The sequence below is a fragment of the Solea solea genome, chromosome 9 (genome assembly GCF_958295425.1).
Source record: "Solea solea chromosome 9, fSolSol10.1, whole genome shotgun sequence".
NCBI lineage: Eukaryota > Metazoa > Chordata > Actinopteri > Pleuronectiformes > Soleidae > Solea > Solea solea.
The window spans coordinates 24,686,894-24,698,851 of record NC_081142.1 but is presented as its reverse complement, the minus strand read 5'-3'; the positions used below and the strand labels follow the sequence as shown (position 1 = coordinate 24,698,851).

Sequence of the window (11,958 nt, the reverse complement as noted above, 5' to 3'; positions counted from 1 at the left end):
GATGAATGGGAGTAAAGTGAATGCAGCTGCTGGTGTGTGAAGGGAAACTAGACTGTCAGTAACCTTTCTGTGAAAAGGTTGACACTGTATCGGGAGTGTGATTCTCTTCTTTAGAGGATGATTCTTTTTTTATTGGTATCCAAGTGTCAACTATTACATCTCCATCAAACTGTTTCCTATCAACACAAATAAAATATATGCAATAAATAAATCCACATCTGATTAAATAAGTAAATTAAAGGAAAAATAAAATAAGATATGCATCCAAAATCCCGGTATAAATGAATAAAGAAATAATTAATACATAATGTTGGTAATAAAAAACTAAACAAATATGAGTATATTGAATTACCCCAAAAACTGATAATAATAAGGAAATTGAATATAGAATGATAAATCAAAAATCATCATACTGTCAATATATACTATATTTTCACCATTATAGAAACATATATATATATATATATATATATACACACATATATATTGTATATTATCGTACGAAATCCAAGCTTTTGTTTAATGTAGACATAAAGGTTAAGTTACACTAGTGCAGAACCTGCATCTTTAGTGATATTATCTTGTATCACACATTTCTACCGATATCTCTTTCAATTCTAATCCAAACAACCAACATCACTGCTCACACATGCCAAGTTTGAAGACTGAATAAACTGTTGAATAAAAAACATGAAACTCTTGATCTGGTTGGAGGTGGTTGACGATGGTCGGTGGTGGTTGCCGATGGTTGGAGGTGGTTGGAGGTGGTTGGCGATGGTTGTTGGTGGTTGGCGATGGTTGGAGGTGGTTGGCGATGGTTGGAGGTGGATGGAGGTGGTTGGCGATGGTTGTTGGTGGTTGGTGGCAAAGGTTGGAAGTGGTTGGTGATGGTTGGAGGTGGTTGGCGATGGTTGGAGGTGGTTGGCGATAGTTGGAGGTGGTTGGAGGTGGTTGGTGGTGGTTGGAGATGGTTGGTGGTTAGTGGTGGTTGGAGATGGTTGGTGGTGGTTGGCGGTGGTTGGTGGCGGTTGATGAAGGTTGGAAGTGGTTGGTGATGGTTGGAGGTGGTTGGTGTAATGAGTCAGGGAAGGACCCAAATGCAGTACACGGAGGCAGCAGACAGTTAGTAATGCCGTTTATTTAACCCAATGTTCAGCGATAGTCTTTTACAAGGGAGATGACAGGTCCGGTGCAGAGGTTGTTGGTGGTGTTTGGAGGTGGTTGGTGGTGGTTGGTGGTGGTTGGAGATGGTTGGAGGTGGTTGGTGGTGGTTGGCGATGGTTGGAAGTTGTTGGCGATGGTTGGAGGTGGTTGGTGTTCTGATCGTCCACTCAGACATTCGCTGACATGATGAAAAGAAGTGAAGAGCAGAAAAATCTTATCCCTCGTTAGCAGATTGTGCATATTCACATTCAGACACAGTTTGTAAAGATTAGAGCTCTGATCAGCGTCTCATCAGCTGATGATGGTGATGATGATGATGAAGTTGAGGCATCAGTGTCCACGGTCTGAGAAAAAACCCTGCACAGACATCGACATGAGCAAAAACACAGAGGGCGAGTGGAGGACGACAGGACTGGTTTCCATGGCACCTGAGAGAGAGAGAGAGAGAGAGAGAGAGCGAGGGAGAGGGAGAGAGCGCAAGAGAGAGGAAGAGGGAGACCTTTCTACTCCAGGCCTCAGGTCACACCATGTGATGAGGTTGTGTAGATAAATCCTCCTTTTCTTCAGCCTGTGCAGCGACGGCACTAATGGAAAAGGATTCTGACACATTCAGTCTGAGTGAAACACGTGTAAATGTAACAACATGTTTCACGTCTAGTTTCAAACAGACAACATGGCTGAAAGTGCTGCAGTGATGACGCCATGTAAAGAGGCTTTTATTTCTGGTTTATATAACTGACTGTTTCTGTGAAGTGAAGAGGTGTTTGTTTAAGTTCCATCCACCTGGAAGAAGAATTGCTTTCCTTCCTCAGGACGACTGAGGAAAGAAAAGAAAAGTTCCCATAAAGAGAAAAAGACCAAACAAACTCCAAACACAAGAAGAAGAAGAAGACGATGAAGATGAACAACATTACTGTACAGTCATGTGTTACCAAATAACAACATCTGCAACAACAAAAAACAGCTAAAGAACATACATAAAAGGAAGCTGGGATTTATGTATTTCTCTTGAAAAAGAACAGAAAGGGAAATAAAAATGTCGTTTTATGTTGTGAATTAGGTCAAAATTATATCTTTAAACTTTAAAACACGCCCCTTCATGACCTCTGGGGTGAAATGAGGTCAGCGAGACATCAGGACAAAATAGTGAGGACTAAAAACTGAAGCTCAGGTGTTATATTTACCACTGATGTTCGAGTTTACAGTTGTTACTTTTAATAACTGTCACAGTTTGCCACAATCCCACTGGGGAAAGATGTGGGACATTCATATGTTCATACGTTCACCCTCGCAGTCCGTACATGTCGCTAACCTCCTCCTCTGCACTGAAGTTGGGATTATTATGTATATTATTGTGCTACTGTCTTTCTTTTTCCTGCCCAGTGACCACAGATGCATATTAGCTCTGAAGCTACTTCTGGTATAGGATTGGCCGCTGTTAAATAAACTCAGCAAAACAATCCACATGCGTCCAAGAGGTGAACAGTGCCGTTTCCTGCCAGAGGGGGGCGCTGCTTTGGTTGTGTGACGTCGGTAACTGGAGCTCTATTTGAAGTCTTTAATCTCTAACCTCCAAGGAGCATATGCTTAGAGCGTGAAACGAAGCCAGAGAACACGAGTCTCAACCGCACCAGAGACAAACCAGAGACCTTCTCAGCACTGTGAAACAACAGTGCTGACCGCCGCTCCACCGTGTGTCCTGCAAATCATCCAACTTCAGTCTTCTTTTGAAAGTCCAGCAAACACTGTCTCGTGATGTTGGACCTTCTATTGCTCGGGAACATAAACGTATGCGTCGGTTCATATACTGTATGTTCTCTGAGGTCCAATAATCCTCCCCAAGGGATTATATTATATTAGCCTAGATGATATTTTGGGTAACAGGGACTTGTAATGTCCCCGTATTTCTGACAGTGTTATTTAGATTCCTAATCGGCCGCTAACGTAGTTTAGCAGATGTTGTGGAGTGGTATGGATGTAGGTGTAACAGAGACCCCTCAGGTATTGTCATTATTCTACAGCACAGCAGATGGTTGGGGGGGGGGCTCTCACCACACTCCCTATTATCCATCATACATATTCTGCTCCACATTTACATAGGTGGAGCTCGAGCCGGAGCTCCTGCGGGGAAACGCGCTCGCTGCAGGTTTCCAGTGCAGCGCCACCTGAGGCTGAGAGTCACAGAGTCTGACGTGTCAAACTCACATCTGCTAATGTTCACAAACAACATCCCACTCGTGTTTCCTCAAATATCAGGATGCTTTCAGAATAGTTTAATGTTTTGGTGATGATGCTGAAGTGAAGCGGAGTGAAATTACAGAGGTTTTAGTGAAGAGATGCCTCGGCTACTCTAGTTTGGTGCTATCAATGCCATTTAAGATTACTATGGGTAACAAAGGCCCCAAAGCATGCTGGGAAGTCTAGTTCACCGTTAGAAGCGGCTTTGTTGCGGGGAAAACAGCTTGTTTTGCTCAACAGCAAAGGTAAGACAACATTTCTGGTTGTATTTCTTGAAAGTGAGTTGTTGTTTTGCTCTTATTTTGTGGCTGGATCCGTGAGTTTTGGTCGTAGAGTGATAAAATGGTACCGTTGGAATATGTGGAGTCTCTGCTGTCGATCAAATGTGTTGTTTTTTTTCAACATGATGATGCTGATTCTCCGGTGCCGCTTTTAAATGTTTACGCTGTTATGGTGTTGGTTAGATTACTTGGCATTTAGTCTGTGTTTGGTGAACATAGGAATGGATTTTATGAGCTTTTAGCCAAGTTTCTGAGCTTTCTGTGGGTATGCAGCATGTCAATATTGATCAAAGGTAAATGTGCCTTTGATTAATGTGCGTCGCGGTGAGTTTTTTTGCCCCCGGTACTGGGGGCTACCGGGAAGAAGAGTAAAAAAACGACAAACACACAAAATCATATAAATCAAATAAGGACTCAATAAACTGAGATTAAATGAGTTAAATACAGTTTAACTATATATTATTGATTTACCTGTTTAACTACAGTTGTGGACAAACTCACGAGGACAGACAGTCACACACACACCTCTCATGATGCTAAACTACATTATTTTCTTATCTAATCTCATATAACCCAGACACAGAGGTATGTTTGTTTATTGTTTTATGTGTGTTATTGTTTGTTTGTTTGTAAAAACTTGGCAACACAAAATGGCCGCCTCCTTAAAGGGTCTTGTCTAAAGTTCAGAAAACAAGTTTATTCCCTTTTTTTGTTTCTTTTTTTAAAGCCTTTATATCTTTATATACTAATATACAGAGGATGTTATTGTGACACAAAAGAAAAATCTTCTACAACCTCATTTTCATTGAAATAAACAGCAGGCTGTGATGATGTTGACGTTAAGGGACCGTCCTAAAATTACAACACTGATAAATGTTCAATAACTTCACCATGAAACAGCGGTGTGTCTCTAAAATAGCTGCATCAGTGTGTATTTTGTGTATCCCTAAAAATCGACACACTGATGCTTAAAATAACGTAAAATCAATGTAATAATAAAGAGAAGAATAAATGAGTACAGTCTCCCGTGGAATATATAACAAACAAGTGCATTTTCTCCCATATTATTGTCGATGTTTATTTTCATTTGTCTTTAATTGTATGGTTGTTATTTTATCCCATGTTTTGTAATTTTAATATATTTATTTGTTTTTTTGTTTTTCATGTCTTTTATCTTACTTTGGTTCACTGTGTGTTGTTTTAAAGTGCTTTACAAATAAATATATGTATATATATATATATACATATTTACATGTATGTATATATATATATACAGTATATATACATACATATGTATGTATATATATATACACATGTATGTATGTGTATATATATATATATATATGTAGATTTACACGCTGATGTTCATACTTTAGTTACACACTGAGGTTTGTTTCTGCGCCTTCTCTTCCCTCAGAATGGTTGTGAAGAACAACCGCAGCAGTGAAGACAGTGCTGAGCCTGAAGGGCACTTTTCAGCCTGGACTAGCACACTCACACACACACACTCTCACACACACACACACACACGCACACACACACACACACTCTCAGGTCTTGCTGCTTGGCTGAGTAACATGGGTCAGCGCCTTACATTAGGAGGATCCTGCCAAAGTCAGCCGAGTGGAATGGTGCGACATACCTGCAGACGAGAGGAGACGATGTCGAGCAGCTAAACAAGTATGTGGCTTTGTTTTCACTCAGAGACATGACACATTATTTACAATAAAGATAACCTTTAATGTCACTCTACAGAAACACATACGGCGACACAAGAGGGTGCATTTGAATAAAAACTATTTGATAAGAATAAATAAGTAAATAAAAGGTGTAATAAATTCATGTCTATATGACATGATACAGTTCATGATGGTGTGATGTGTCCTCACTGTGTGAGGAAAGAAAGAAAGAAAGAAAGAAAGAAAGAAAGAAACGGCGTGAATGTGTTTTTATGAGGCCACACATGGACACAAGACTGACTTTAGACATTTAACACGAGAATCACTTCATCACATGATGTTTTCAAAATGTGTTCAGTACCTTTTTTCTTGCCATTAGGCAACATTTGAGTCACTGTGCAAACTCTTCACTCTCCCACACCAAAGTCCATAGAGAAAATCAGTGATTTTAGCTCACAGGGACACAGGAGCTGCTGGTGCTCTGCTGCCTCGTGTGGTCACTTTGTGTCACTGAGGTTAAAGTGAACAAAATATTTACTTAGTGATGGAGGCAGCTCAACAACTCCTGTGTGCTGTGATGTTAAAATCACTGATTTTCTCTGTGGACTTTGGTGTGGGAGAGTGAGTGATTTAGAAACTACAGTTTGTCTGACAGTGAGATAAAGACGTGAACATGTGACGTAGAGAGACTGTCCTCCAATGAAACGCACAAATAGGTCGTATGCAGGAATTACGATCTATGTTTCAGTTGGAGGACCGGTTGGACGTAGATGTTGTAGACTTAAGCATGGCAGGTGGTGTTGACCCCACTCAACCCTGCTCTGCTGCTGTATACACACAAATGCTCCCTCGGTCCGTTTTGCTCCTGTTTTCACACGGTAACCAAACTCACATACGACAGCTTTGTGTTGGTCCTGATGATGGTGTTCTGTAAATCATGGAGCTGAAGTTGTTTCCTGTTGGACTCTGGCTGAGGTCAGAGGTCAGTCTCTGTCCATCACAGCTGTGGATCCTGTGGATCCTGCCCCATGGTGGATTTCATGAGAGGCACCTCAAGGTGGAGCTAAACGGTCTTATATTCCCAATCATGTCTGTGGGCGGAGTCTGAGGCTCGCGCTCTGCTGCTCGGCTCTGTCTCTACTGTACATGACAAAAGCAAGAGAGGAGGGGAGGGAGTGAGAGAGCGAGTGAGAGTGAGTGGGTGAAATAAATCCACACTTCTCTTCCTTCACTCACTCACTTGTCTGTGTTTTTCTCTGTAAAGTGACATCAGGAGGAGCTTTCTCTGCTTTTACGCACAGACACGCGTCTGTGTTCCAGTGAAGCTTCAGCTGCAGCTTCAGATCACATTTCACATTCAGCTCCGAGCAGCTGAGAGACAGAGAGAGAGACACACACACAGAGAGAGAGACACAGAGAGAGAGAGAGAGAGACAGGGAGAGAGACAGGGAGAGAGAGAGAGCAGGAGGATCGTGGTCTCCGCGCGCTCGGCGCGACAAGAATCACTGAGGATCCAGCGAGTGCGCAGCGCAAATATCAACCAACTGGGATTTTTAACATTTTTATCATCAACGTTTTTCCTCCTCCTGCTTTTTTTTTCTTCATTTTTATGAATTTGTGCAGGATTTCAGCGGCTCACGGGTTCAGATAAGAAGCAGCAGCAGAAGATGGACGAGCAGCCGAGGCTGATGCACTCTCACACCGGGGTGGGGATGACAGGACACCCCGGTCTGCCGCAGCACATGCAGGAAGGCACCGGAGCCGCGGACGGCGACGGCAGGAAACAGGACATCGGAGACATTTTACAGCAAATCATGACCATCACTGACCAGAGTCTGGACGAAGCGCAGGCCAGGTACAGAGAGAGGAAACCCCGCAAAACTCATCCAGCTCTGCCGCGGTCACAGGCTCCAGAGCCGCTGTCAGAGGCTCCAGAGCCGCTGTCAGAGGCTCCAGAGCCGCCGCTGTCAGAGGCTCCAGAGCCGCCGCTGTCAGAGGCTCCAGAACCGCCGCTGCTGAATAACTATATTTATACATGAATAATATTTTAGATATAAAACATTTCCATGGAATCTGTTGTTTAATGTGAGGATTATTGTTTGAAATCGTTTGTAAATAAGTCAACAAACAAACAAACTTATTAAAAACACTTTTCATAAAGTCAACAAATGTGACCTGTAGCTGTTATATCTGACTTTATTTTCTTCATATATATGTATATATATTCTAATTCATAATTTAGAATTTAATTAAATTTAAAAAGTGAAGAAAAAAATTCAACATTAAAATTACTTTTATTTTATAATCAATAAAATCAGTCATTTTAAAAGATGATTTATTTTAACATCAGACAAAAACTAAACCTTCTGCTTAATATTTCTTATTTACACAAATGTTAACTACGTTTTTCACATCAAATAAAACAATTAATGTAAAATTAAATATTCATGACACACTTTATTTATACAACTTTCAAAACATGGTAACAACGTTTACAGGAAACCGTCAGAGGATATAAATAGACAAATGTATAGATTTATATAAAGGTTATATTAAATCATCAGGACATAAAAGCCTGCATCTGACCTCGCTGTAAAATGTCAATAAAGACGCTTTTCTTTCCTTTTCCTTCTGAAAACACATGTAGGTGAACAATAATGATGAAATATAAACTCACTTTAATCAACAAAACCAAAGAAATGTGAATGTTTTTAAACTAAACTCTGAATCTGAATTTTCTCCTAAAATAAAAGAAGATAGAATTTCAGATTTGAATGAAACTGACGTTTAAACTGTTTATCACAGAAAAATGACATTGAATTCAGACTTCATTTGTTTTTACAGACTCAGAGTTCAGTCCAATAAAAACAACACGAGAAACGACCAAGAAATCTCAAATATTGTTTATTATTGGCTGTTTTATACATACACACACACACACACACACATATGTATATTTATATCCTCATGAAGTCACTTGTATGTTTTTCAGGAAACACGCGCTGAACTGTCACAGAATGAAACCTGCGCTTTTCAACGTGCTGTGTGAAATCAAAGAGAAGACGGGTAAGAGTCACACACACACACACACACACACACGCACACGCGCGCACACACACACACACACACGGATTTTGTGTCTGACCATGAGTCCATGAACACATCAGTGTTTTTGTTGAATAATGGAATGTGTGTGTGTGTGTGTGTGTGTCATAAACACTGACCTTGTCAGGACCAGTAGTCCTCATCCTCATGGTAGACCAGAACCTGGTCCTAATGAGGCAGGAACTGGTTAAGATTAGGACAAAGATTTGAACTGTGGTTATTGATTAAGGTTAGTGATAGTGATCATTAACTATGTGTGTGTGTGTGTGTGTGTGTGTGTGTGTGTGTTTCACCTCCGACTCTAGTGAACAATCATCGTGTCAGAATATCAAAGAGCTTTTTTTTCCTTGATGTCTTTGTTGAAAAAAATGGAGTTTCGAGCAAAATCTTGGCTTTCACTGTAAGAATAATCCAACATACAGTCACAGTGATTTATTTTGAACTGCCACCAGGGGGAGCTGCATCTCTCCAGTCAGATTCTTGTTTTACAAACAATTGTATTCTTTATTTTGTAACATGTCTTGGGAACAGAAGTTTAACATTTTTGTGAGAAAAGTTTAAAAGTCTCACACTCACTCTAAAATCAGTGCATTGTGGGATGATGATCATCTCCTCTGAACTTGTTCTTGCTCATTCTTGACCTTTCACGACTTCATGCAGTTTGTGTTTCTCGCGTGTGTTTGACTCCGCCTCCTTCGCCTGCTGCTTTCATTCAGGAGTTTAAAGTTCACCTCCTCCTCTTCCTCCTCTTCCTCCTCTGAACCTCGACAGTTTAACGGAGTCGTCCACAGTCGGGGCTTTTTGACGTGTGTGTGTGTGTGTGAGTTCATCCAGAGTTCGTGTCTGCTCAGAGGACAGTCCGTCTTCCTGTCTGTCCTCCTCTTCTGTCTCTGCTGTAAAACCTGAAAACTTCACACAACTAAAGAATCTCTGCTGCTTTTAAACTTCTTTACACTGATTTGACTTTGTGTTTCCTCTCGTGGAGACAAAAACATTCACACGTTCACATAAATGACAGAAAAGGCCTATTTTTACTGAATATAACTACGTTTCTCTTCATAATGACAGCGTCTGTGTGTCAAATCTAAGACGTATGAAATTATTACAGAATCAACAGATGTGTTACTGCGTCAGAGTAAAACACATTCATTAGACTAAAGTAAAGTCAAATCTAACGAGTGACACCTGAGCAACTTTCTTCATTTGTCACCAGTTTTTTTCAGTTATTTTTCTTGTTCAAAACTTGATCCACAAGATAATTTTTTCTTTAATGGCAAAAAAAGTGGAGTTTTTAACAGTGCAAAATTCCTGTTTTTAAGACACAGTACAGCCTGAAAGTTTCTGTAGATTTACATTTTCCTGACAAATCAAATCTGTTCAAAGGTAAATATGGTCAGTGTTAGTTTCACTGTTGTGCACTGTAAAAACACAAAGCAGCCAAATGTTCTTACACTGATTATGAGGAGAAAATATATTTCAAACATGTTTGTAAATCACACGTTCACGCTGTGATTTGTCTTAAAACAAAGGACAAAAGTGATGACAATGTAAGAAATGTCTTCATTCTCACTTTTATACGGTAGAAAAGTTTTTTTCAGGGGGAAATTTTTATATCGAGAAAAAAACCCAGTGTCATGAATTTTTCATTTTTCCACAACAACAAAAACTGATGTGAATTATTTTCATCCTGGTCCAGTTTTTCTGTCTCAGACTGTGTGTGTGTGTGTGTGTGTGTGTGTGTGTGCTGACAGCACCTGCAGGACACACACACGCACACACACACACAGAGGCTGTCAGTGTTGATCTACAGGGTGAACTTGTGACCCGTTCTCTGTGTATTTTTACTGGGATGAAAATGAAGAATGTGTCCAACAGAGAGACGATAAACAAACTCGCAAAACCCGCAGGAAAAAGAAGGAAAGAAAGAAGTGATTTAAAATCCTTCTTTTACGCACCAACTTTCTCAGTGTTAGGGCAAATTCTCCCTGGGTTTGTGTTAAAATCAACTCTTTTAGTTTTAAATTAAGACTGAAAGATTAAATAAACTCAGATATCGTTTTAAAATTAACTCAAAAGAGTTACATTTAACACAAATCCAGAGTTTATTTGGTTCTTATTGAAATTAGTATTATTTTAACACTGTAAAAATTTACTGCATATTTTTTTTCTTTCATTTTCTGTTTTTAGTCAAATTCTTTCCAGGAAATTTGTTAAAAAAATACCTTACATATATATATATATATATACTATATATAAATACGAGAGTAAATGCTGTGTTTGATGTGCTTTTAACATGATGTGATTTAAAAAAACAACAGTTTAACAAAAACTCCATTAAAATGACACAAACTCAAACGGTGCTCGAGTGTGAAGTTGGTGTCATGTTGGCTCATCTACATGTTGTCCTCAAACTCATGGCTCGAGGTCCATATGTGGCCCACCATCATTTTTAGTCATATATTAATTTTGTATCATGAAAATTTCAACGCTTTTATTTTGAAATTCTGTGTGCTCTGGCTACTGAATAGTTGCTTTTACTTTACAAATGTTGATGCGATGCTCCTGCATGTGTGAGTGAATGAGTGTGAATGGGTGAATGGCAAAAAATGTTATCGGTGAGAGGGTGAACAGAGTGATGAGTCAGTGCTGAGTCAACTTCTGTCATCAGATCTGGTTCTGGTCCTGGTTCTGGTTCAGACATTTTCACAGAAGTCACATGACGTCGTCACGTTAATAAATGAACGTGTGAAACGTGAAACTACACAAACAGCAGCCGCGAGCAAAACGTCTGCTTTTGTTTGAGTTTATGAGAGAATGAAAAATAAATCCTGTCGTCAGAGAACGAGACGTTTTATTTTGACACAAGCAGATTTATGACGAGTGTTTACTGAGGTCACACACGCTCGCTCTCCAAATCACTGTGTCAAGCATTTGCTTATCTGAAGAGGCCTTTTCATCAATCATAACCACTGCTGCTGCTGCTGCTGCTGTTGCTGCTGCTGCTGCTGCTCTTACTGTTAGTGTTAGTGCTACTGCTGCTGCTGTTACTGTTGCTGCTGCTGCTGCTCTTATTGCTGCTGCTGCTGCCGCTCTTACTGTTATTGTTAGTGCTACTGCTGCTGCTGCTGCTGTTACTGTTGTTGCTGCTGCTGCTGCTCTTACTGTTACTGCTGCTGCTCTTACTGTTAGTGTTACTGCTGCTGCTGAAGCTGCTGCGTCTTCCATTTCTCTACAAAAACAGCCAAAATATTCTTACATGTATTTAAATTTCCTTTAAACTAAGTTTAAACAGATGTTGTGTTTCCATCCTCTGTCAGAACACCACCTGCTACATTCGTACAATATTAACAATATAATAAACGATATTAGCCGATAGATTTATGTTTGTTTTACTGGACAAATTCACTTATTAAATTTACCAGAGTCATTGAACGCATCTCGTAGCTCCTTCCTGTGATAAAGTGAAGCTGCTGCTGAAGCTAAGAATCAGA

The 11,958-nt window shown here is 40.0% G+C and overlaps 1 protein-coding gene across 3 annotated transcripts in view; it reads left to right on the top strand.

Moving 5' to 3' along the window:
• Positions 1–6,537: 6,537 nt before the first annotated feature.
• The window catches only part of pbx1b (pre-B-cell leukemia homeobox 1b), an 81,626-nt gene continuing 76,205 nt past the window's right edge, over positions 6,538–11,958 (top strand). For all 3 annotated transcript variants that reach the window (XM_058637925.1, XM_058637926.1, XM_058637924.1), the window contains exons 1-2: positions 6,538–7,217; positions 8,355–8,428. In XM_058637925.1, coding sequence (XP_058493908.1) covers positions 7,030–7,217; positions 8,355–8,428 — 262 coding nt within the window. In that variant the 5' untranslated portion in view covers positions 6,538–7,029. The remainder of the gene's footprint in view (positions 7,218–8,354; positions 8,429–11,958) is intronic.